Genomic DNA, 27,135 nt, shown 5'->3' with positions numbered 1-27,135 from the left:
GTGCACACTGCATTTCTTCTCCCCCTTCCTCTGCTAGCTCTTAACCCTGTGTGCTAAATGCAAGTGCTAGCTCTTAATCACACCCCATGCAAGCAACCAAACAGCGTGTAGTCGTATGCGCCAAGACAATGCAGGCAACCAAACAACGTGCCAAAGTTGATCCTCTAATGCAGGAAGTCCATATGTAGGCAACCATACAATTTGTAAATGTGGCATGAGGCTGCTAATGGAGCTGCACCGGTAGGATCACTAAGGTGTGGGTTCAAGCTACAATATTGTATCCTAGGAATTTTTCGCCTAAGGCAGCTTGGTCAGCCTCTTTTTCAAAATTCCGGCAAACTTGAAGCTGCTTAAAAAAACCAAAACAAATTTCTCAGGGGCCTCATTCCCATTTCCACAATACAGTTCAAATTTGTTACTAATACTACAATTGTAATTAGACAGGGAAAGGGTATCATTCGGTCGACACACTCGAAACTGTCACCAACTTAACCGATCAGACAAAACAGAAAAACAGTAAGGACAACACTTCATGCAGAGTAAAATAACTCAGAACCAGGCCTGTAAAATCGATAACAAGATACGTTTGGTTCACAAAAAACGAAGCAGCATCACTGAGTTCACTTCTTCTGCTCGGTAGTCACTAACCAAGCAAAACCAACAAACATAAGTTTAATTTTAGAATCGATAGCCAAATGATTCTGAAGCAACGAAAGCTCTACACCACTAAGTTTCTAAGAACGAACCAAAGTTTGAATCATTTCCCGTTGCAAGATCCACAAGGCAATCTCAACATTTCTGCAACGGAAGTTTGCGGGTCGAGGCTGAGCGCTTAGTCTTCCTCCTCCTCGCCGTCATCACCACCACCACCTGAGGCCTTCTTCTGGTTCTTCCTCTTCACTCTTCCAGGTTGGCCACCACCAAGGGGGCTGGTGAGCGAGAAGTCGACGTGTTTCTCAGTGTCCACCCTCACCATGAAAGAAGGAATGTTGACGAGCTGCTTTCCAACCCTGTGGAGAAACATATACAACAGTCAGATGCTGATCATTATATATGATATGCCTCACATCTACAGTATACAAGGACCTCAAGACAAGAGTTATGAAATTGTTTAACTAAAACAAGGAAATTATGCTGTTCAAACCAGGTGAGTTAGAAGTTTAACTAGAAATTCAGAATACCAACAAACAAAATTTAAGACAAGGTTACCCAGACGTGTTCATTCACAAAAGCTAACTGTTCAGAGAAGAAAATGAAAAGGCTGGTAGACAAAGACCAACACAAAATTAAGCTGAAGAAGAAAACAGCATATATCAATCAAAATAAAGAGGTTTGCAGCAAAATAGGGCACTCAGAATGAAAAGGACATAAAGAGTCATTGGTCTTCCAACCTCAGTAGAGAGATATATTAACTCCTCATTGTGCCATAAAAAACATGTACTGTGGATATTTTAACAGAACTACAAAAGAGTTGATATGGAAAATAACTACCTAAGCACTGATCAATCCACTCAAAAGAAGATTGCCCAAAAAAGATATATTAGCAAATAAGCCATGGAAGAGTTCACCTATAACCTTCATAAATTTGAATAGAGATTCTGAAACAGAGAATTTCAGATTGAAATAATTTTCCAGAATACGATTGCAAAGATGAAAAAGCAAGGACATCAGAGAATATTTGATTGCAACATTACACACAAAGTGTCTCAGACGACCGTCGTGAGTGACATAAGTTTCTCATCATATGTCCCGTATCCTTCAATCAGTATATATCGACCAGCCAAAAATGTACAAATATCGGCAAAAAAACTGGAAACAAACTGCCTAATATAAACCTACAGGCATGGGCAACCTCACAACTATCAAGCATGATCTATAAATCATCATCTTCAGGTCTGCCACTACTACGGTTTACAAGGATTGGTTCAAGAGTGATGAATATCAATAAACAAAAACAAGGAAAATCATGTTGTTCAAACCTTTAAGAGCAACAAGGGATTTACAAGTTCAGATCAACAAATGGCAATTCAGAAATATAAATAAACATATTTTAAGCCAAGGTTAACCAGGCATGTTCATTCACAAAAGTTAACTGATTCAGAGCCAGTTGCTTCATGTTGACAGCAGAAAAAGAAAAGGCTGGTATATGAAGTCAACTAACCAACAGAAAATGAAGCTATCAAGCTGAAGAAGAAGAAAACAAAATATCAGACAAAATAAAGAGCTTAGCAGCCAAATAGAGCACTCAGAATGATAAGGACATAACAAGTTAGCAACAGAAAGATCTACAACAATTATTAGACTTAATATTAACAGGACACTGTGTGTAATGTTATGATCTATCCACTCAAATAAGAAGCCCAAATAGATATATTAGCAACTAAACCATGGAAGAGTAAACCAACCACAACCTTAACAGATTTGAACAGACATTCTGAAACTCGGAAATTTTTAGATTGCATTATTTTTCCATTATAAGATTGCAAAGCTTAAAATTATACAAGGACATGATTACAGCAAGACAAGCAAGTCAAACAAAATGATCCATCATGGATAGCATACCCCAGACTTCAAGAGCAAGTGACATCAGAGAAAATATGATTGCAACATTATACACAAAGTATCTTAGACGACCGTCATGAGTTTGCATACAGTTTCTCATCATATGCCCCATCCAAAATGAATAGGCACAAGTCATGTGTTCTACAATCAGTAGAGATCCACCAGCCAAAAAATATATAACAATATCAGCAACAAAATATAGATAACTACTCCCTCCGTCCCATAATGTAAGACGTTTTTTTGGCACTAGCACAGTGTAAAAAAAGGACTTACATTATGGGAGTACAATCTAAATTACCAAAGCACATCCAAACATTACTTCTGCATATGACCTATCACGATATTATAGTGAAGCACAAAACTGTTGGCTACAACAACATAGGTACAGATCTCATTGTGGATAACTGATTCCCAGGTGAGTACTGAATGATATTCCATGACAGGATCAACTAGTAGCCCTGTAAATTTCAACATGCATAAAAGAGATGGGCGAGTGTCGATGGCTAACCTGATGTGGCGCTGTCTGATAAGGACACGAGCATGATGGATTGACTTGGCCATGCCATTCTTGAAGACGATGGTCTGGAGACGGCGCTGGAGGAAGTTGTCAACAGTGAGGGCAAGCACGTAATCAAGCTTGTTCTGTTCCTCAGTGAGAAGACCGTAGCGGTTCATGCGGCGGAGGAGAGCCGCACCCTCAAAGATACGGCGGGGGTTCTTCTCATCCAGAGTGAGCAGCTCCCTGGCAGCATTTCGGATGCGGCTGAGGGCATACTGCACACGATAGAGCTCACGCTTGGCCCGCAGACCGTACTCCCCAACCAGCTTCAGCTCAGCGTCAAGACGCTCCTTCTCATACGGACGCCTTGGCTTCTTGAAAGTCTTCCCATCTGCACCACAACAAAATCGTAAGATACTTGTAGCAGCCAACAAGAACAATCAGATACAACACAAGCACATAACGCAGTAAAATTTCAAGTGGAAATGGCATGGCTTAAACGCGTAACCGTTAAGCAGGAGATAAACACTATGAATCAGAAGCCAGCTCGTGCTAATTATCTCGCATCAAATTCTAAACTACACGTCCTGGAAGCCGCATTAGACTAAACCGAGTGAAGTGTCACAAGATAACAGAAATCTCATGTTTGAGAAAATATATTTCAATTAGTTATCAGATCATAACCAAAATCTCTCGTTTTAGAGCCAAATCTGCTCCGTACCAGGCTAGTCTACAAATCTTCTTCGCCACTGGGTACAAATCGCCTAGTTCATCCGATCAAAACCAGAAACGGGAACGAAACTAAGCTGTTGCAATCCTATAACAGACACCAACAGACGCTGCCTCATGAAACTAGAAAAGCAAATTTGGATCGGCCCAGAGAGAGAGACGCCGTTCAGCATACGCGGCGCGCATTACGACGACATGGGTGGGTGCGTAGAGGGGGGCTTACAGTTGCGGTAGAAGTTGACGTGCACCATGGCTGCCGCCTCCGCAGGATCGCTCGGGTCGTCGGGCTGTGCGCCGCCGGTGGGGGTGAGGGGATCGGTGGAGAGTGGCGGCCGAGAGGACGAGGCGATATTATATAGGGGAGGGCTAAACCTAGTTCGGTCTGATGGGCCGGGCTTTGGACTTTGGCCCTCTTTGCTTATGCAAGCCCTAGTGAGCCTTTAACGGCGAGGCAGACACACGCGGCCCACCCCGCGTAATAAGGCCGTGAACTCGAAGCAGCGAACGGGGCGCACTCACAGGGGGGGGGGGAAAAACACCTCACCGCGCGTCCGCGCGCGCGACGGCCGAGCGCCATGCAGCCGCCGTCGCCGGGGAAGCCGCTGGTCACCACGATCACGGCGCTGCTCAGGTCGGCGACGCGGCCGGCGCACCTGCTCCAGCTCCACGCGGCCATGCTCAAGGCCTCGCTCTTCCCGCACCACGCGCTCCCGACGGCCAGGCTGCTCGCCTCCCCGCTCGCGCCGCTGCCCTACGCGCTCTCGCTCTTCGCCGCCATTCCGTGCCCCACCCTCTACCACCACACGGCCCTCCTCCGCGCCCTCTCCGCGGCTCCCTCCTTCTCCTCGGCCGCCTCCGCGTCCCTCGCCGTCCTCGCCTCCGCGCGCGCGCGCCTCCCCGCGCTGGACGAGTTCGCCTTCCAGCCGCTCGTCGCGCTCTGCGCCAAGAACTCCGGCGATGACGCGGCGGGCTCGCTCGGGCGGCAGGTTCATGCGCTCGTGCTGCGGTACGGGTTCTTAGGCGTCGTGGGCCTGGGGAACGTGCTGTGCCACTTCTACTGCTGCGTTGGGAACATGGGGGACGCGCGGAGGATGTTCGATGAAATACCTGAGAGGGACACCGTGTCGTGGAACACGATGATCGGGAGCTATGCCAGGGCCGGGGAGATCAGCGCGGCAGTGGAGATGTTCAGCGCTATGATGTGCTGTGGTGTGGATGTCAGTGCGACGGCGGTTGTCGCCTTGGTTGCATGCGGGTGGCAAGGAGAGTCACTGCATGGGTTCAGCGTCAAGACAGGGTTCTGCAAGGATGTCAAGGTGGCGGCAGCATTGGAGGGGATGTATTCTAGGAAAGGGGAGATTGGATGTGCAAAGAAGGTCTTCGAAGATGCGACGAGGAGGGACTTGGTGCTATATAATTGCATGGTGGATAGCTGCGCAAAGGCCGGGCAGATTGAGGAGGCAATGGGATTGGTGGATAGGATGAGACAGGAGGGATTGAAACCAAACACAGGGACTCTTGTGGGTTTGCTCTCTGCGTGTGGAGCGTCGGGGGCAATCGTACCCGGTCGTCGCATCCATGAGCTTGCGCTGGAGCTTGGTCTTGAGCTTGACACTGCACTAGGAACATCGCTCGTGGATATGTACTTCAAGTGTGGGTACCCAAAGGAGGCAATTGCAGTCTTTTACGCAATGTGCGACAGGGATGTGATGGCATGGACTGCGATGATCATGGGGTTGGGGGTTAATGGACAGTCTGATGCCGCGATATCCTTGTTCCGCTCAATGCAACAAGACAGTGTCACTCCTAACGAGGTTACGTTTCTTGCGGCGCTGAATGCTTGTAGCCATGGCGGGTTAGTGTTTGAAGGGAAGAGGCACTTCGAGTGCATGGTCCGGAAATATGGCCTATCTCCTCACACCGAACACTATGGCTGCATCATCGATCTCCTCGGAAAGGCAGGGCGATTGGATGAAGCGTATGAGCTTATAAGAAGTTTGTCGTCCCATGGCGATGCTGTGGGGTGGAGAACTTTACTTGCAGCCTGCAGAGTTCATGGCAATGTCGAGCTGGGGAGGACGGTGCAGGCACGATTGGATGCCATGGGCAATTACCATCCATCAGATACCATTCTTCTGTCGAACGCATATGCATTGGAAGGCCGTTGGGATGAAATAGCACAGGTCAGGGATTCACAAGGGCAGAAAATGGACATGGACAGGAAAGAAGCGGGCTGCAGCTCCATTGAAGTGTCTTCCTAATATCTAACCTTGCTGAACTGAAGCAACGACCACCAACTGATCGCAAGGTTGGACTGTCGAGGCGAAAATGTACTTGTGCCCAGGTGACTAACAGCAGTATCATCATCTATACTGATTTTTGCTGAGAGCAATCCATTATCCATACATGTGCAGTTATCAGATACAAGATTCAGGTGTAAAGCATTTTTTATTATCACCTATTTAACCAGTTAAGATCAAGATTCGGAGACAGATTGGAGTTTACATGCACGTCTGCATATGTATCTGTTGCAGAGAAACACACTCCACTCACACTACAGAAACTTCTCAAACGGTGAAGCAAATTGTGTTATGTACTTAAACCCTGTGTGGACCGTCTTCCTCACTAGTGCCACTACTATATTGTTGCTCCTCTCCCATCCTTGAAAGGATTGGGAACTCATTTACTGGCGACATCGCCGCTGGTGTTGGGTACCGTGCCTGGGGCCTTGTTACACTATTGGAAATCCCCTGGTCTTGTGACAGTTCGCTATCTTCAGTGGATGTAGGTGAAACTTCTGGGAAGAGCTGCAGCTCTCGTAGTGGGGCAGCATAGCATTGCTCAGTGATTACAGGTTGCAGAGAAAGTGCCGTCGAGGTGATGACTGGTGAATGTGGTGAATGCTGTACTGGGAACACTCCGCTTGTGGGATAAGGTACTGCAACGGCTGATCTTGTAGTAGTATCCTGGCTCCAAATAGGGTTGCTTTGCAGACGCATTCTCAGCTTGTTCTGAAGCTCCTGGATTTCATTGCGAAGCATGCTGTTGTCATCACGCAGTTCATTTCTCTCCAACACAACCTGTTTCATATCATGAGGAAAGTAGGAAATGCATCAGTGATGAAGTGCTGGGGAAGTGTATTATCTGGGCAGTGATAATAGTGTAAATTACTTGGCATAAATTACTTGGAATAGTTCCTATTTGTTCATAAATATACTTGGCATGAAGCCATAAATGTTAACGGATGGGATTGGTTTCCTATTCTAAAGGAATCTCGGCACAAGAATATGTACTACATTTTCATATCCATGATATAATAGACACAAATCATCAAATTACTGAATAGAGTTGCTCTATTCAAAAGGTCTTACATAGTGAGATTCATTCTTCAGTGTGCTATTCTCCTTCCGAAGAGATTCCACTTGTGAAACTAAATCCTTCAGTATCCGTGTAGTGTCACCCAATACACATGCCTTCCCGTTGTTCTGCCTGTCTGGTTCTGAAAAGGAGATGTTTGCATTGATTTAGAAAGTATAAATGCATAACCAAAAGGATGGGGCTGTAGATTTGATACAAACTAATCAGACACATGGGGAGAAGGTCATGACATATATGCACTCAATGTAAATTTGCCTTGCATAGTGAAAGGTCAAAACTCAGGCTATTGTGTGAATACAAGCTATTTGCTAGATGTTGAATCTGTGATCTTGCTTTATTATCCTAATAAAACCAGCCTAGCATTTCGATGACCCAATAGCTCTACCAGCATGCTAAATTTTACATAGAGATAACCACTCGGCAAGCTCATATAACGGAACTTCCAAATGCGGTAATGGCACCAGAAATCATGTTGTTGCAGCTTGCTGCTTTGTACTAGTAAGATAAGATATACACAAACCTAGCATGGCTCCCAGCTCATTAAAGAGGTCATTCTGCGTGCCTCGCTTCCGCTTCTCCCTCTCCGACTTGTGGATTTTATTTGGCACCTTCGTCTCACACTTCTTGTTCACGACAGACCTGCACAATGTTCAAACATCAGTGTAAGAATCAGTCAGATGATATCAGAATTGTATGAGACAGTTTTATCTTGGCAGGAGTTCCCAGGATCATAAGACACCAGGGTGAACACTATTGCACGAATTTAAATTTGTAGCGCATGAAATCAGAAGACGAGAAGCCACACCGAATTACCTCTTCCACAGCGACAAGATTACCGATGGAATGGATGCTACGACTTGCAAGCAGTTTAAAATTTCAGAAACAATGGTTGTTTAGGGCTAAAAAACTCTGGTTGGTTCCTTTACTTCAAGGCTGAGTACGAAGTCATATGGGTTTCAGTATTTCCATATACACCCGCGATGATTTTATTGAAAAAAGATCATGCTCGAACTAATTCTACAGGGTGAAAATCGCTGCGGAATTCAATCTGCGGGCCAGTTCATTTTCTTGCTCCTCTTCCCAAGACTGAAAAATAAATCAATTGCAGGCCCCAGAACTCACCCTTGGACGTGCAGCCTTTCGGCGGGGGCATTCACCATGTCCCTGGGCACCATGCTGGCCCAGAAGCTCGACCCGGTACCCTCACCCTGCGACTAAAACCAAGGTCCATCAGTTCCTCCGCCTCCCCGGCCCAGCAACAAGACGAAAGAACATGAAGAAACAAATAAATCAGGAGGATTACCTCCAATTGAAGCGGACAAGGGGGCTAGGATTCGAGAGTGCGAGCCTAAGAGCTGCTCTTCGAGGGTTTCTTCTACCTATGGTTCTCGGTGATCGCACGAGGTAAAGGGGTGGGAGGGAAGGGGGGAGAGACGGGAGGGGGAAGCTAAGTAGGGGGAGGACGACGGACGGATCGTCCAACGGGGAGAAGCCGGGGGCGGAGGGAGAAAGCGACCCGCCGTGTGATTGGGGACGTCGTGTAGCGTAGCCGAACCGTGGGGCGGGGAGAGGGGGATGGCGATGGGGCGGGGCGCGTGGGCGGCACCGTTCGGCCGCGCGTGCTGCTGCGTGGACTTCCCACCTCGGCGCCGTGGCGGGCGCGGTGCCGTGGTGGGCACGAGCCTCTGGACCCAGCGGCGGGTGGGCGCGTGGCGTCGCTGGCCCAGCGCCTAGTTTATCCAGTCCGACCTGGATCCCTCCACGGGCTCGCGCGTGCCTGGTGGCGTCCGGCCGCGTGATCCATTGCGAATTTTATATACGGAAGGTAAAGAAAATACTTCTAGAAAGGAATTACTACGGAAGTCCTAATCTGCGCTCGAGCATGACCAGAACAGTAAACTCGCAAAAGTAAAAATCAAACAATACTGAACTTTTTTCATGGCACCGGATGTAATTTTTTCATGAACGTGCTCCAGGGGATCATGTTTCGAGTACTTGCAAATTTTCATCGCCATATCACATTTGTGGAAGTCCTGACAAAAAAGATAAAATCAATGCTTCAAAATGCTTTTAAAAGTAGCATCTTCGGAGCATCAATTATTTATTTTTTTGCCATGACTTTCACGGATGTAATTCCGTGATAAAGCTTTGCAAGCACTCAAAATATTTTTTGATGTTTATTTATTTTTACTTTTCATCCGGATTCATTTGAACCCGAGCTAAGAAACTCCATGTTCTCCCTTGCCAACCATCCCAACCATTTCTAGATCGTTTACATTTCACACCACTCATCTGCATGTGCAATGCAATCAATTTTTTATGACATCATGCATCGTTGTTATCATGGCACGTGTGTGAAAGGCTGACATGAGCAAACAGAGTACCTCCTGGTGAGACAACTGTCTGGAGGACTAGCGACGGCGTCACCTGCTCGTGCCTCTGCCCCCGTCGATCGGCGGAGGGTAGGCGGACGATTCTGGGCGCTTGCGGACAGTGACGACGGAGAGGACGACGAGGACGGGGTTTGCCCAGGCGGATCGCCGGTGGCGTACTCGCCAACGCCGTCCGACGTGATCTGCGAGGCTTTCGCCCCCGGGTATGATGAGGAGGAAGTCGCGGAGATCGTCGATGCGGTAGTCCCGTCCGATGACCCGGCGAGGCAGGGGTTGCGCTCCGAGGAGAAGGTGGAGTTAATCCGGCGGGTCGTCCATCGGAGGACGGCGGCATCGGCAATCCGGCCTTGGAAAGGTCCCATCCCCAAGGTATGCATGCCAAAGCTAATTCTGCTCGACATGGTTGAAGGAAATATGCCATAGAGGCAATAATAAAGTTGTTATTTATATATTTCCTTATATCATGATAAATGTTTATTATTCATGCTAGAATTGTATTAACCGAAAACTTAGTACATGTGTGAATACATAGACAAACAGAGTGTCACTAGTATGCCTCTACTTGACTAGCTCGTTAATCAAAGATGGTTAAGTTTCCTAGCCATGGACATGAGTTGTCATTTGATAAATGGGATCACATCATTAGAGAATGATGTGATTGACTTGACCCATTCCCTTAGCTTAGCACTTGATCGTTTCGTATGTTGCTATTGCTTTCTTCATGACTTATACATGTTCCCATGACTATGAGATTATGCAACTCCCGAATACCGGAGGAACACTTTGTGTGCTACCAAACGTGACAACGTAACTGGATGATTATAAAGGTGCTCTACTGGTGTCTCCGATGGTGTTTGTTGAGTTGGCATAGATCGATATTAGGATTTGTCACTATGATTGTCGTAGAGGTATCTCTGGGCCCACTCGGTAATGCACATCACTATAAGCCTTGCAAGCAATGTGACTAATGAGTTAGTTACGGGATGATGCATTACGAAACGAGTAAAGAGACTTACCGGTAACGAGATAGAACTAGGTATTGAGATACCGACAATCGAATCTCGGGCAAATAACATACCGTTGACAAAGGGAACAACGTATGTTGTTATGCGGTTTGACCGATAAAGATCTTTGTAGAATATGTGGGAGCCAATATGAGCATCCAGGTTCCGCTATTGGTTATTGGCTGGAGACATGTCTCGGTCATATCTACATAGTTCTCGAACCCGTAGGGTCCGCACGCTTAACATTCGGTGACGATCGGTATTATGAGTTTATGTGTTTTGATGTACCGAAGGTAGTTTGGAGTAAACTTGGGCAAACGTCGGGCCGGGCCGGGTTTCGGGCCGGGCTTGTAAAAGCCCGACCTTCATTTCTCAAGCCCGAGCCCGGCCCGAAGCCCCAAATACTTCCTGATTTCAAGCCCGAGCCCAGCCCGAAATCAAGCCCGAAGCCCGAAAGCCTGTCCTGAACACTGTTTTTTAGTACGTGTACGTGCAAGCCCGGCCCAAAAAATAGAAAAAGAGAAGCCCGAGCCCGGCCCGAACTACCATTCGGGCTGCAAAACAAAGCCCGAGCCCGACCCGGGTTTTTAGAGCCGGGCTCGGGCCGGGCTGCCCATGCCCGGGTTTAGTTCGGAGTCCTAGATATGATCATAGACATGACGAGGAGTCTCAAAATGGTCGAGAAATAAAGATCGGTATATTGGATGGTTATGTTTGGACATTGGAATAGTTCCGGGTGAGTTCGGGCATTTACCGGAGTACAGGGAGGTTACCGGAACCCCCCGGGGAGTCAATGGGCCTTATTGGGCCTTAGTGGAAACGAGGAGGCGGCCAAGGTGCCCCCCCCAAGCCCAATCCTAATTGGGAGGGGGGTCGGCCCCCCTTTCCTTCTCTCCTCCTCCCCCTTCCTTCCCTCTCCTACCCCAACTAGGGAAGGGGGAATCCTACTCCCACCGGGAGTAGGACTCCCCCTTGGGCGCGCCTAGGAGGCCGGCCCTCTCTCCCTCCTCCACTCCTTTATATACGGGGGAAGGGGGCACCCCATAGACACACAAGTTGATCATTGCTCTCTTAGCCGTGTGCGGTGCCCCCTCCACCATAATCCACCTCGGTCATATCGTTGCGGTGCTTAGGCGAAGCCCTGCATCCGTAGCATCATCGTCACCGTCATGACGCTGTCGTGCTGACGAAGCTCTCCCTCGACACTCTACTGGATCATGAGTTCGTGGGACGTCACCGAGCTGAACGTGTGCAGATCGCGGAGGTGTCGTACATTCGGTACTAGGATTGGTCGATCGTGAAGATGTACGACTACATCAACCGCGTTGTCATAACGCTTCCGCTTTTGGTCTATGAGGGTACGTGGACAACACCCTCCCCTCTCGTTGCTATGCATCACCATGATCTGAGTGTGCGTAGGAAATTTTTGAAATTACCGCGTTCCCCAACAGTGGCATCCGAGCCAGGTTTATGCGTAGATGTTATATGCACGATTAGAACACAAGTGAGTTGTGGACGATAATAGTCATTGAGGGAGTCCTGGACTAGGGGGTGTCCGGATAGCCGGACTATCATCATCGGCCGGACTCCAAGACTATGAAGATACAAGATTGAAGACTTCGTCCCGTGTCCGGATGGGACTTTCCTTGGCGTGGAAGGCAAGCTTGGTGATACGGATATGTAGATCTCCTACCATTGTAACCGACTCTGTGTAACCCTAGACCTCTCCGGTGTCTATATAAACCGGAGGGTTTTAGTCCGTAGGACGAACAACCATTACAACAATCATACCATAGGGTAGCTTCTAGGGTTTAGCCTCCTTGATCTCGTGGTAGATCCACTCTTGTACTACCCATATCATCAATATCAATCAAGCAGGAGTAGGGTTTTACCTCCATCGAGAGGGCCCGAACCTGGGTAAAAACATCGTGTCCCTTGTCTCCTGTTACCATCCGCCTAGACGCATAGTCTGGGACCCCCTACCCGAGATCCGCCGGTTTTGACACCGACATTGGTGCTTTCATTGAGAGTTCCTCTGTGTCGTCACCGATAGGCTTGATGGCTTCTTCAATCAACAACAACGCAGTCCAGGGTGAGACTTTTCTCCCCGGACAGATCTTCGTGTTTGGCGGCTTTGCACTGCGGGCCAATTCGCTTGGCCATCTGGAGCAGATCGAAAGCTACGCCCTGGCTATCAGGTCAGGTTTGGAAGCCTAAACTTCACGGCTGACATCCGTGGAGACTTGATCTTTGATGGATTCGAGCCACAACCAAGCACGCTGCACTGTCACGGTGGGCATGATTTAGCTCTGTCACCGGACAGTGCCCTGTAGGCCGCACATGAGTCCGCTCCGACCCATAGTTCGGAGCCGACCGTGCAGATCGAGGACAGGTGGCTGGACACCGCCTCGGGGGCTGCAACTTCTACGGCGATGGAGCCGAATACTGACCTTGTCCTTTGCAAAACCCGTGACTCCGAGGTGCCGGACTCCTCGCCGAACTCCGAGCCTCATGCGCCCCTGCCAATCGAATCCGATTGGGCGCCGATCATGGAGTTCACCGCTGCGGACATCTTTCAGCACTCACCCTTTGGTGACATCCTGAATTCGCTAAAGTATCTCTCGTTATCAGGAGAGCCCTGGCCGGACTGCGGTCAGGATGGTTGGGACACGGACGACGAAGAAATTCAAAACCCTCCCACCACCCACTTTGTAGCCACTGTCGACGACCTAACCGACATGCTAGACTACGACTCCGAAGACATTGACGGTATGGACAACGATGCCGGAGACGATCAAGAACCAGCGCCTACGGGGCACTGGAAGACCACCTCGTCATACGACATATACATGGTGGACATCCCAAAGGACGGGGACGGCGAAGAAGCAGCGGAGGCAGATTCCTCTAAGAAACAGCCGAAGCGCCAACGTCAGCGGCGCCGCTCTAAATCCCGCCACAGCAAGAATGGAGATTCAGGCACCGGAGATAATAACACCCCAGAGAGTGCCGAAGACAACCCCCTCCAGCAAGATTCAGCACAGGAGGACAGAGAAGCCAGCTCTCAAGAGAGGGCGGCAGACGAGGAGATAGAGGATGACAATTACATGCCTCCCTCCGGAGACGAGGCAAGCCTCAACGACGACGAATTCGTCATTCCAGAGGACCCCGTCGAATAAGAGCGTTTTAAACGTAGGCTAATGGCCACGGCGAACAGCCTAAAGAAAAAGCAGCAACAGCTTTGAGCTGATCAAGACCTGCTGGCCGACAGATGGACCGAGGTCCTCGCAGCCGAAGAGCATGAACATGAACGCCCCTCCAAAAGCTACCCAAAACGCAAGTTGCTCCCCCGATTAGAGGAGGAGGCATACAAACCTTCATCACCAGCGCACAATACGGCCGACCGACCACCTCATGGCCGCGACAGAGAGGCATCTAGGCCCTCCACCAGAACCATACCCCGGCACCGCTCGAAAAGCGTGAAGCCGCGGGGGAATGCGTCGGACTTGCGAGACGTATTGGAGGACAAGGCAAAACAATCAAGATCTATCTACGGATCACGTGGGCGCCCCACGATCCACGACGACTACCATCGCGCCGGATACAGCAACTCCGGCCGGGCCGAACACAGCAGACAAAGCTCTCTTGAGCTACGTCGTGATATTTCCCAGTACAGAGGCGCCGCACACCCACTATGCTTCACATATGAAGTAATGGATCATCAAATCCCTGAAGGGTTTAAACCCGTGAACATCGAATCCTATGATGGCACAACGGACCCCGCGGTTTGGATCGAAGATTATCTCCTTCATATCCATATGGCCCGCGGTGACGATCTCCACGCCATCAAGTATCTCCCACTCAAGCTTAAAGGACCAGCTCGGCATTGGCTTAATAGCTTGCCAGCAGAGTCAATTGGGTGTTGGGAGGACCTGGAAGCCGCATTTCTCGACAACTTCCAGGGCACATATGTGCGACCACCAGACGCCGATGACCTAAGCCACATAATTCAGCAGCCAGACGAATCGGCCAGACAGTTCTGGACACGGTTCTTAACAAAGAAAAATCAAATCATCGACTGTCCGGATGCAGAGGCCTCGCAGCCTTCAAACATAACATCCGCGATGAGTGGCTGGCCCGGCACCTAGGACAGGAAAAGTCGAAATTCATGGCAGCCCTCACATCACTCATGACCCACTTCTGTGCGGGGGAGGACAGCTGGCTAGCCCGCAGTAACAGCCTTAGTAAAAATTCTGGCAGTCCGGACTACAAGGACCGCAATGGCAGGTCGCGTCGCAACAAAAACAAACGCCGCGTTAACGGCGATAACACTGAGGATACGGCAGTTAATGCCGGATTCAGAGGCTCAAAACCCGGTCAGCGGAAAAAGCCATTTAAAAGAACTACTCCGGGTCCGTTCAATTTGGACCGAATACTCGACGGCTCTTGCCAGATACATGGCACCCCCGAAAAGCCAGCTAACCACACCAACAGGGATTGTTGGGTGTTCAAGCAGGCCGACAAGTTAATTGCCGAAAACAATGACAAGGGGCTGCATAGCAATGACGAGGAAGAGACCCGGCCGCCGAACAGCAGAGGACAGAAGGGTTTCCCCCCACAAGTGCGGATGGTAAACATGATATACGCAACCCACATACCCAAGAGGGAGCGGAAGCGTGCACTTAGGGACGTATATGCGATGGAGCCAGTCGCCCCGAAGTTCAGTCCATGGTCCTCTTGCCCGATCACTTTCGATCGAAGGGACCACCCCACCAGTATCCGCCATGGCGGGTTCGCCGCATTGGTCTTAGACCCAATCGTCGATGGATTTCACCTCACTAGAGTCCTGATGGACGGCGGCAGCAGCCTGAACCTGCTTTATCAGGATACAGTGCGCAAGATGGGCATAGACCCCTCAAGGATTAAACCTACAAAGACGACCTTCAAAGGCGTCATACCAGGTGTTGAGGCCAATTGTACAGGCTCAATCACACTGGAAGTGGTCTTCGGATCCCCGGATAATTTCCGAAGCGAGGAGTTAATCTTCGACATAGTCCCGTTCCGCAGTGGCTATCACGCTCTTCTCGGACGAACCGCGTTTGTGAAGTTCAACACGGTGCCGCATTACGCATACCTTAAGCTCAAGATGCCAGGCCCTCGTGGAGTCATCACGGTCAACGGAAACACTGAACGCTCCCTCCGAACGGAGGAACACACAGCGGCTCTCGCGGCAGAAGTACAAAGCAGCCTCTTAAGGCAATTTTCGAGTCCAGATGTTAAACGGCCGGACATAGCCAAACGCGCCCAAAGTAACATACATCAAGACCATCTGGCACGTTCCGAGCACGCGTAGCAATGCGGCCCCAACCCCAGCCCTTGCATGATTGCAAGACTAGCCCTCCGCGTACATCATTACGCTCTGGAGATACCATGGGCATAGGGGGAGGGGCACGACCACGACAGGCCCAGAGTGCGGCTCAACCACACCAGGGGCTCCCAAGTGTGTCGCTCTTTTCTTTTTCCTTTTTTTTCTATTTATCCGCAGGACTCCATTCACCAGAGACCCTGTCCGGCGGTGAATCTGCCGAACTCACGATGCAACAGCCAGGGAAGGACAAAGGCTACGACGAACACTCAGGTGGTCTCCATTATGAGCATTAAATCTGTTAAATACACCATTCCGCAGCCTACCCCTGGAGGGGGACATGTCTAATAGTCCAATCCCTTGCTTACCGCACTATTTGTATCGTTCTGCACTCATGGCAGAATTCCTTGAATAAACAATGCATCACTTTTCGCTTATAATTGCATTCCTTTTTTTACATATATGTTCATTTATGAGGTTTTGCATCCGTACACTTTGGTACGGCTGAATACACCAGGGGCTTATGTTCCCCGCATTATGGTGTGATAAGTCCGAACACTTTCACAAGTGCGGCACCCCGAACTTATAGCATTATATGCATCGGCTCCGAATCATGTCTTGGGTCAATAGTTGGGTTTGCCCGGCTTCCATGTTTTGGTACCTTACGTTCCGTTCTATCGGCTAAGGTAGCACTGGAAGAACCACTGCGATTGCGCCCCGGTTGAGCTGGGCGAGCGCCTCAGTGGAGAAAGCTAAAACTGACCGTCATGATAAGGCGAGAGCTGGTTGCTGTTCGAGAGGTCTTTTCGAGTCCCTAAAGGCTTATGCCGCTTCGAGCGAGGAACCACTTGTGTCCGGCCCAGGCGTGGATAGCGCCCCGAACTCGATCTTCCGAACACTAGGGGCTTCGCCGAAATTTAAAATTATAGAATTCTATGGCTAAGTGAGAGTGTTCAAGCATTATAAGTCCGTTTGCCTTGTTCGTCGTGTTGCGCGCCTCCCTAGATGGATCCAAAAATGGGAACAAGAGCGCTCAAGTTTATCCCGAACACCCCAGCACTCGTGGCATGGGGGCTGAAGCCGACGACTTGCCATCTCTCAGATTTGATAAACGGCCGCACAGAAGGTAATATTTTAAATTAATAAGCGTTGCTTAGCGCATATGAACAAAGTTTTCAGTGCACATGATAACACATTGCAAGTCTACTCAAATATTACATCTTTGGGGCACTCGTCCGCAATCTTGCGGGCACCCTTCAGGACACTCTTATAATACATTTCGGGCGTACGATACTCCTTGCCCGCCGGCGGCGCGTCTGTCAGAAGCCTCTCAGCATCCAGCCTGCCCCAGTGCACCTTTGCGCGGGCAAGGGCCCGACGGGCACCTTCAATGCAGGCGGAGCGCTTGATGACTTCCACCCAAGGGCATGCATCCACCAGCCGCCGCACGAGGCCGAAGTAGCTCCCAGGCATGGCCTCTTTAGGCCATAGCCGGACTATGAGGCCCTTCATGGCCTGCTCGGCTACCTTGTGAAGCTCGACCAGCTGCTTTAGCTGGTCGCTAAGGGGCACCGGATGTCCGGCCTCAGCATACTAAGACCAGAAGACCTTCTCTGTTGAGCTCCCCTCCTCGGCCCGGTAGAATGCGGCGGCATCGGACACGCTGCGAGGCAGATCTGCAAACGCTCCTGGAGAGCTTCGAATCCGGGTAAGTAACAGGTAATTCACATTCACATGCTTGCTTTGCATGAAAAATGCCTTACCCGCCGCTATTTTCTTCACCGCCTCAATCTCCTGGAGGGCCTTACATTCCTCGGCCTTAGCGGCTTTGGCACTCTCAAGAGCCGAGGCAAGCTCGAACTCTCGAGTCTTAAAGTCGCGCTCCAAACTCTCATGCTTTTCCATGAGAGCCTGGAGCTCTTGCCGCACCTCCGCCACCCGCGCCTCCTTCTTCTCTCGCTCCGCTCGTTCCACGGCCGCATTACATTTAGCCGTGGACACGAACTCCTTTAGGGTCGCCACCTCGTTTGTGGCCCCTGCAGTGCCCACGTTATCCTTGTTATTTCTATTGCAACCAAAATCCTTTTCTGTAAGGTACAAATTTAATACGGTGTTACTCACCTTCTTTGTCCTCGAGCTGCTTCTTGGCAAGGCCGAGCTCGTTCTCGGTCCGCTCGAGGTCCTGCTTCAAAGCACCGACCTCCGCAGTCAATGCGGCAGAGGTCAGCAGCGCAGCCTGCAATCCCATATTGACATAATTTTTAGAACTCCTGCGTATATCTTTTTAGATCCTCAGTCCGGCTTTTCTTTCCGAACACCGAACCGAGCATCACGGGCTACTGTCTATGCGGTATTACATTACATATTTTAAAACTTCTTACCTCAAAGCCTGTTAGAAGGCTGCTGCAGGCTTCGGTCAGCCCGCTCTTGGTGAGCTGAACCTTCTGAATCACCGCACTCATGATAGTGCGGTGTTCTTCCTCGATGGAAGCGCCGTTGAGTGCCTCCAACAAGTTGTCCGGCGCCTCCGGTTGGACGGAGGCCGCCGGTGCCACGGTCTTGCCCTTCTTACGAAGGGGCCGCCTGCCGGACTCCGGAACCACTACGGGTTCCGGGGCGGAGTCCGGTACGAAGTCCGGGAGGTTGCCATGTGGCACCTCCGGAGCCTCACCCTCCTGACGGGTCCCCTCCTGGGACCCCACCTCGGCGTCCTCGGCGTCGCGAGGGGTGGAGGCAGTCGGAATGGAATCCACATCTGACGGAGCCAAGGACCCGCTCGAAGAAGTGGGAAAATCGTCCTCGGCCGGACTGCAGGTTGTATGCGGTATTAGAAGGACACTGTGTGGCGAAAAAGAGAAATTATAAATCATTCAGGAATCCGGATACTTACGATCTTGCCGGAGGCTTGGCCCTTGAAGGCCACCCCTCGTCGCCATCATCGGCATTGGCGGAACAGTCCGAAGGAAGGGTCCTTCCCCTCTTGGACCCTTCGGCCTCCCCCATTGGGGAAGCCTTCCTCTTCCTCTCTCCCCCCTCCCGGGGAGAGTCCTCTCTCTCCTCCTCGTCTTCTGGGGAGGAGTCCGCCTCGGAGCCATTGGACGATGAGTCTGATACCACCTGGCGCCGGGAACTCCTTCGGGTTCTCGTGGCCGCCTTCTTGGCCTTCTTCTCCGGCACCACGTAAGGGGCCGGAACCAGCAGCCCCGTCAAACGGGTATCCGTTGGGTCTTCGGGAAGGGGAGCTGGACAATCAACCTGTCCGGACGTCCTCTGCCAGTCCTGTTAAAGGCATTGGGAGTTTTAGATCCCACGAAGAGTCAAACTATGAAAAGAGTAAGTGTCCCATAAAGGATAGCAAAGCTTACCTCGCCGGCCGGGCGCTTTGTGCTGAATCTGCGATCTTCAGTTGCGGATGCGGGGGCTTCTCCGCCCTTGAACAGCACCTTCCAGGAAGCTTCGTACGTCGTGTCGAAGAGCCCGCTCAGGGTCCGGTGCTGTGCCGGATCAAACTTCCACAAATTGAAGGCCCGTTGTTGGCAGGGGAGAATCCGGTGGACGAGCATGACCTGGATCACGTTGACAAGCTTAAGCTTCTTGTTCACCAGGGTCTGGAGGCAGGACTGGAGTCTTGTCAGCTCCTCCGAACTACCCCATAGCAAGCCCTTCTCTTTCCAGGAGGTGAGCTGCATGGGGATACCAGATTTGAACTCGGGGGCCGCTGCCCATTTAGGGTCACGCGGCTCGGTGATGTAGAACCATCCCGATTGCCACCCTTTGATTGACTCCACGAAGGCACCCTCGAGCCAGAGGACATTGGGCATTTTGCCCGCCATGGCGCCTCCGCACTCCGCTTGGATGCCCTTCACCACCTTCGGCTTGACATTGAAGGTCTTTAGCCACAAGCCGAAGTGGGGCTGGATGCAGAGGAAGGCCTCGCACACGATGATAAACGCCGAGATGTTGAGGATGAAGTTTGGCGCCAGATCGTGGAAGTCCAGGCCGTAGTAGTACATGAGCCCCCGGACGAAGGGATGAAGTTGGAAGCCCAGTCCGCGGAGGAAGTGGGGAAGGAATACGACCCTCTCATGGGGCCTGGGGGTGGGGATGAGCTGCCCCTTGTCGGGCAGCCGGTGCGCGATGTTGCTGGACAAGTATCCGGCGCCGCGCAGTCTCTCGATGTGTCCCTCCGTAACGGAGGAGGCCATCCATTTGCCTCCCGCTCCGGACATGGCTGGAGAAGGTTGAGACGAGATGTGCGGACTTGGGCGCTGGAGCTCGAGTGCGCGGGGATGGATGAGCAAAAGGAGGAAGAAGGCGTAGGTAAAAGAGGGTGGATCCTTATCCCCTTATATATGGGCGGACGAAGACTATGCGTCCCCACCAGCCTGGTAAAACTTGCTTGTCTCCCAAGCGCCACAATCAATGGTGCGGTTGGGTTACCCACGTCCCTATTGATGGGAATCCCGGAATAAAGGGGAACACGATCTCTGCTTCGACAAGACGTGCCAAGGAAACCGCTTCGCTAAACGCGCTGAGGTGGTATAATAAAAACGATTCAAGTAAAGGCTTGGTAGTGGCTTGACGTCATGCCACGAAATACGTCAGCAGATTGAACTTGTGTACATATTATTCTCTCTACGGTGCTATGTGGAATTTATTTTGCAGAGCCGGACACTATTCTGGTGTTCGCAATCTTCTATGGATTATTCGGAGGAGGAACCCGCCTTGCAATGCCGAACAATATGCGCGCCGGACTCATCGTCATTGAAGCCTGGTTCAGGGGCTACTGAGGGAGTCCTGGACTAGGGGGTGTCCGGATAGCCGGACTATCATCATCGGCCGGACTCCAAGACTATGAAGATACAAGATTGAAGACTTCGTCCCATGTCCGGATGGGACTTTCCTTGGCGTGGAAGGCAAACTTGGCGATACGGATATGTAGATCTCCTACCATTGTAACCGACTCTATGTAACCCTAGCCCTCTCCGGTGTCTATATAAACCGGAGGGTTTTAGTCCGTAGGACGAACAACCATTACAACAATCATACCATAGGCTAGCTTCTAGGGTTTAGCCTCCTTGATCTCATGGTAGATCCACTCTTGTACTACCCATATCATCAATATCAATCAAGCAGGAGTAGGGTTTTACCTCCATCGAGAGGGCTCGAACCTGGGTAAAAACATCGTGTCCCTTGTCTCCTGTTACCATCCGCCTAGACGCACAGTCCGGGACCCCCTACCCGAGATCCGCCGGTTTTGACACCGACAGTCATACTGCTTACCAGCATGTCATACTTTGATTCAGCGGTATTGTTGGATGAAGCGGCCCGGACCGACATTATGCGTACGCTTACGCGAGACTGGTTCTACCGACGTGCTTCGCACACAGGTGACTGGCGGGTGTCAGTTTCTCCAACTTTAGTTGAATCAAGTGTGGCTACGCCCGGTCCTTGTTGAAGGTTAAAACAGCACATACTTGATGAAAAATCGTTGTGGTTTTGATGCATTGGTAAGAACGGTTCTTGGTCAGCCCGTAGCAACCACGTAAAACTTGCAACAACAAAGTAGAGGACGTCTAACTTGTTTTTGCAGGGCATGTTGTGATGTGATATGGTCAAGACATGATGCTAAATTTTATTGTATGAGATGATCATGTTTTGTAACAGAGTTATCGACAACTGGCAGGATCTATATGGTTGTCGCTTTATTGTATGCAATGCAATCACCCTGTAATTGTTTTTACTTTATCACTAAGCGGTAGCAATAGTCGTAGAAACAATAGTTGGCGAGACGACAACGATGCTACGATGGAGATCAAGGTGTCATGCCGGTGACGATGGTGATCATGACGGTGCTTTGGAGATGGATATCAAAGGCACAAGATGATGATGGCCATATCATATCACTTATTTTTTATTGCATGTGATGTTTATCTTTTATGCATCTTATTTTGCTTAGTTCGACGGTAGCATTATAAGATGATCTCTCACTAAATTTCAAGGTACAGGTGTTCTCCCTGAGTATGCACCGTTGCGAAAGTTCATCATGTTGAGACACCACATGATGATCGGGTGTGATAAGCTCTATGTTCACATACAACGGGTGCAAGCCAGTTTTGCACACGCAGAATACTCGGGTTAAACTTGACGAGCCTAGCATATGCAGATATTGCCTTGGAACACTGAGACGGAAAGGTCGAGCGTGAATCATATAGTAGATATGATCAACATAGTGATGTTCAGCATTGAAAACTACTCCATCTCACGTGATGATCGGACATGGTTTAGTTGATTTGGATCACGTGATCACTTAGATGATTAGAGGGATGTCTATCTAAGTGGGAGTTCTTAAGTAATTTGATTAATTAAACTTTAATTTATCATGAACTTAGTACCTAATAGTTTTTTGCATGTCTATGTTGTTGTAGATAGATGGCCCATGTTGTTGTTCTGTTGAATTTTAATGCGTTCCTAGAGAAAGCTAAGTTGAAAGATGATGGTAGCAATTACATGGACTGGGTCCGTAACTTGAGGATTATCCTCATTGCTGCACAGAAGAATTACATCCTGGAAGCATCGCTAGGTGCAAGACCCGCTGCAGGAGCAACGCCAGACGTTGTGAACGTCTGGCAGAGCAAAGCTGATGACTACTCGATAGTTCAGTGTGACATGCTTTACGGCTTAGAACAGGGACTTCAACGATGTTTTGAACGTCATGGAGCATATGAGATGTTCCATGAGTTGAAGTTAATATTTCAAGCAAATGCCCGGATTGAGAGATATGAAGTCTCCAATAAGTTCTATAGCTGCAAGATGGAGGAGAATAGTTCTGTCAGCGAACATATACTCAAAATGTCTGGGTATAACAATCACTTGATTCAATTGGGAGTTAATCTTCCTGATGATAGTGTCATTGACAGAATTCTTCAATCACTGCCACCAAGCTACAAGAGCTTCGTGATGAACTATAATATGCAAGGGATGAACAAGACAATTCCCGAGCTCTTCGCAATGCTAAAGGTTGCGGAGGTAGAAATCAAGAAGGAGCATCAAGTGTTAATGGTCAACAAGACCACCAATTTGAAGAAAAAGGGTGAAGGGAAGAAGGGGAACTTCAAGAAGAACGGCAAGCAAGTTGCTGCTCAAGTGAAGAAACCCAAGTCTGGACCTAAGCCTGAGACTGAGTGCTTCTACTGCAAAGGGACTGGTCACTGGAAGCGGAACTGCCCCAAGTATTTGGCGGATAAGAGGGATGGCAAGGTGAACAAAGGTGTATGTGATATACATGTTGTTGATGTGTACCTTACTAATGCTCGCAGTAGTGCCTGGGTATTTGATACTGGTTTTGTTGCTAATATTTGCAACTCGAAACAGGGACTACGGATTAAGCGAAGATTGGCTAAGGACGAGGTGACGATGCGCGTGGGAAATGGTTCCAAAGTCGATGTGATCGCGGTCGGCACGTTACCTCTACATCTACCTTCAGGATTAGTTTTAGACCTGAATAATTGTTATTTGGTGCCAGCGTTGAGCATGAACATTATATCTGGATCTTGTTTGATGCGAGACAGTTATTGATTTAAATCTGGGAATAATGGTTGTTCTATTTATAAGAGTAATATCTTTTATGGTCATGCAACCTTGAAGAGTGGTCTATTTTTATTGAATCTCGACAGTAGTGATACACATATTCATAATATTGAAGCCAAAAGATGCATAGTTGATAATGATAGTGCAACTTATTTGTGGCACTGCCATTTGGGTCATATTGGTGTAAAGCGCATGAAGAAACTCCATTCTGATGGACTTTTGAAATCACTTGATTATGAATCACTTGATTATGAATCACTTGGTAATTGCGAACCATGCCTCATGGGCAAGATGACTAAAACTCCGTTCTCTGGAACAATGGAGCGAGCAACATATTTGTTGGAAATCATACATACTGATGTATGTGGTCCGATGAATATTGAGGCTCGCGGCAGGTGTCGTTATTTTCTCACCCTCACAGATGATTTGAGCAGATATGGGTATATCTACTTGATGAACCATAAGTCTAAAACATTTGAAAAGTTCAAAGAATTTCAGAGTGAAGTGGAAAATCATCGTAACAAGAAAATAAAGTTTCTATGATCTGATCATGGAGGAGAATATTTGAGTTATGAGTTTGGTCTTCATTTGAAACAATGCGGAATAGTTTTGCAACTCACGCCACCCGGAACACCACAGTGTAATGGTGTGTCTGAACGTTGTAACCGCACTTTATTAGATATGGTGCGATCTATGATGTCTCTTACTGATTTACTGCTATCGTTTTGCGGTTATGCTTTAGAGACGGTTGCATTCATGTTAAATAGGGCACCATCTAAATCCATTGAGACGACGCCGTATGAACTGTGGTTTGGCAAGAAACCAAAGTTGTCGTTTATGAAAGTTTGGGGCTGTGATGCTTATGTGAAAAAGCTTCAACCTGATAAGCTTGAACCCAAATCGGAGAAATGTATCTTCATAGGATACCCAAAGGAAACTGTTGGATACACCTTCTATCACAGATCCAAAGGCAAGATATTCGTTGCTAAGAATGGATCCTTTCTAGAGGAGTTTCTCTCGAAAGAAGTGAGTGGGAGGAAAGTAGAACTTGATGAGGTAACTGTACCTGCTCCCTTATTGGAAAGTAGTTCGTCACAGAAATAAGTTTCTGTGATCCCTACACCAATTAGTGAGGAAGCTGATGATAATGATCATGAAACTTCAGATCAAGTTACTACCGAACCTCGTAGGTCAACCAGAATAAGATCCGCACCAGAGTGGTACGGTAATCCTATTCTGGAGGTCATGTTACTTGACCATGACGAACCTACGAACTATGAGGAAGCGATGACGAGCCCAGATTCTGCAAAATGGCTTGAGGCCATGAAATCTGAGATGGGATCCATGTATGAGAACAAAGTGTGCACTTTGGTTGACTTGCCTGATGATTGGCCAGCCATCAAGAATAAATGGATCTTCAAGAAGAAGACCGACGCTGATGGTAATGTTACTGTCTACAAAGCTCGACTTGTTGCGAAAGGTTTTCGACAAGTTCAGGGAGTTGACTACGATGAGACCTTCTCACCAGTAGCGATGCTTAAGTCTGTCTGAATCATGTTAGCAATTGCTGCATTTTATGATTATGAAATTTGGCAAATGGATGTAAAGACTGCATTCCTGAATGGATTTCTGGAAGAAGAGTTGTATATGATGCAACCCAAAGGTTTTATTGATCCAAAGGATGCTAACAAAGTGTGCAAGCTCCAGCGATCCATTTATGGACTGGTGCAAGCCTCTCGAAGTTGGAATAAACGTTTTGATAGTGTGATCAAAGCATATGGTTTTATACAGACTTTTGGAGAAGCCTGTATTTACAAGAAAGTGAGTGGGAGCTTGTAGCATTTCTAATATTATATGTGGATGACATATTATTGATTGGAAATGATATAGAATTTCTGGATAGCATAAAACGATACTTGAACAAGAGTTTTTCAATGAAAGACCTCGGTGAAGCTGCTTATATATTGGGCATTAAGATCTATAGAGATAGATCAAGACGCCTAATTGGACTTTCACAAAGTACATACCTTGATAAAGTTTTGAAGAAGTTCAAAATGGATCAAGCAAAGAAAGGGTTCTTGCCTGTGTTACAAGGTGTGAAGTTGAGTCAGACTCAATGCCCGACCATTGCAGAAGATAGAGAGAAAATGAAAGATGTTCCCTATGCTTCAGCCATAGGATCTATCATGTATGCAATGTTGTGTACCAGACCTGATGTGTGCCTTGCTATTAGTTTAGCAGGGAGGTACCAAAGTAATCCAGGAGTGGATCACTAGACAGCGGTCAAGAACATCCTGAAATACCTGAAAAGGACTAAGGATATGTTTTTAGTTTATGGAGGTGACAAAGAGCTTGTCGTAAATGGTTACGCCGATGCAAGCTTTGACACTGATCCGGATGACTCTAAGTCACAAACCGGATACATATTTATATTGAACGGTGGAGCTGTAAGTTGGTGCAGTTCTAAGCAAAGCGTCCTGGCGGGATCTACGTGTGAAGCGGAGTACATAGCTGCTTCAGAAGCAGCAAATGAAGGAGTCTGGATGAAGGAGTTCATATCCGATCTAGGTGTCATACCTAGTGCATCGGGTCCAATGAATTTTTTTTGTGACAATACTGGAGCCATTGCATTGGCGAAGGAATCCAGATTTCACAAAAGAACCAAGCACATCAAGATACGCTTTAATTCCATCCGTCATCAAGTGTCGGAAGGGGACATAGAGATTTGCAAGATACATACGAATCTGAATGTTGCAGACCCGTTGACTAAGCCTCTCTCACGAGCAAAACATGATCAACACCAAGACTCCATGGGTATTAGAATCATCACAATGTAATCTAGATTATTGACTCTAGTGCAAGTGGGAGACTGAAGGAAATATGCCCTAGAGGCAATAATAAAGTTGTTATTTATATATTTCCTTATATCATGATAAATTTTTATTATTCATGCTAGAATTGTATTAACCAGAAACTTAGTACATGTGTGAATACATAGACAAACAGAGTGTCACTAGTATGCCTCTACTTGACTAGCTCGTTAATCAAAGATGTTTAAGTTTCCTAGCCATGGACATGAGTTGTCATTTGATAAACGGGATCACATCATTAGAGAATGATGTGATTGACTTGACCCATTCCGTTAGCTTAGCACTTGATCGTTTAGTATGTTGCTATTGCTTTCTTCATGACTTATACATGTTCCTATGACTATGAGATTATGCAACTCCCGAATACCGGAGGAACACTTTGTGTGCTACCAAACGTCACAACGTAACTGGGTGATTATAAAGGTGCTCTACTGGTGTCTCCGATGGTGTTTGTTGACTTGGCATAGATCGAGATTAGGATTTGTCACTACGATTGTCGTAGAGGTATCTCTGGTCCCTCTCGGTAATGCACATCACTATAAGCCTTGCAAGCAATGTGATTAATGAGTTAGTTACCGGACGATGCATTACGGAACGAGTAAAGAGACTTTCCGGTAACGAGATTGAACTAGGTGTTGAGATACCGACAATCGAATCTCGGGCAAGTAACATACTGTTGACAAAGGTAACAACGTATTTGTTATGCGGTTTGACCGATAAAGATCTTCGTAGAATATGTGGGAGCCAA

At 48.4% G+C, this 27,135-nt stretch overlaps 2 protein-coding genes and 3 non-coding genes across 6 annotated transcripts; all 5 read right to left on the bottom strand.

Annotated features, from left to right (window-relative positions):
* Nucleotides 1–533: 533 nt before the first annotated feature.
* LOC119362889 (40S ribosomal protein S9-2) lies at nt 534–4,151 on the bottom strand. The gene is made up of 3 exons (XM_037628158.1): nt 4,014–4,151; nt 3,071–3,452; nt 534–1,010 (listed from the first exon to the last, which is right to left on the bottom strand). Exons 1-3 carry the CDS (start codon nt 4,039–4,041, stop codon nt 833–835), a joined length of 588 nt encoding a protein of 195 aa, XP_037484055.1. The 5' UTR covers nt 4,042–4,151; the 3' UTR covers nt 534–832.
* On the bottom strand, nt 1,345–1,429 carry LOC119266317. Its single transcript, XR_005131986.1, has one exon. It is a non-coding gene; the product is annotated as a small nucleolar RNA Z162 (small nucleolar RNA).
* Nucleotides 1,663–1,751, bottom strand: LOC119266315. The gene has a single exon (XR_005131984.1). It is a non-coding gene; the product is annotated as a small nucleolar RNA Z161/Z228 (small nucleolar RNA).
* LOC119266316 lies at nt 2,582–2,672 on the bottom strand. The gene has a single exon (XR_005131985.1). It is a non-coding gene; the product is annotated as a small nucleolar RNA Z161/Z228 (small nucleolar RNA).
* Nucleotides 4,152–6,219: 2,068 nt separating the features above from the next.
* Nucleotides 6,220–8,625, bottom strand: LOC119362888 (transcription factor BHLH062-like). Of its 2 annotated transcripts, none has more exons than XM_037628157.1 (5): nt 8,472–8,625; nt 8,291–8,376; nt 7,689–7,807; nt 7,162–7,289; nt 6,220–6,870 (listed from the first exon to the last, which is right to left on the bottom strand). In XM_037628157.1, the coding sequence occupies exons 2-5, from the start codon at nt 8,341–8,343 to the stop codon at nt 6,388–6,390; spliced, it is 783 nt and encodes a 260-aa protein (XP_037484054.1). In that variant the 5' UTR covers nt 8,344–8,376; nt 8,472–8,625; the 3' UTR covers nt 6,220–6,387. The 2 variants fall into 2 exon arrangements, with proteins under 2 accessions (XP_037484054.1, XP_037484053.1); XM_037628156.1 differs by having other exon boundaries at nt 8,291–8,382; nt 8,472–8,624.
* Between the last annotated feature and the right edge of the window lie 18,510 nt (nt 8,626–27,135).

Source organism: Triticum dicoccoides, chromosome 2B (genome assembly GCF_002162155.2).
Source record: "Triticum dicoccoides isolate Atlit2015 ecotype Zavitan chromosome 2B, WEW_v2.0, whole genome shotgun sequence".
NCBI classification, from domain to species: Eukaryota; Viridiplantae; Streptophyta; class Magnoliopsida; order Poales; family Poaceae; genus Triticum; species Triticum dicoccoides.
Note: the sequence above shows the minus strand (reverse complement) of the source record. Positions and strands in the feature narration are given on the sequence as shown.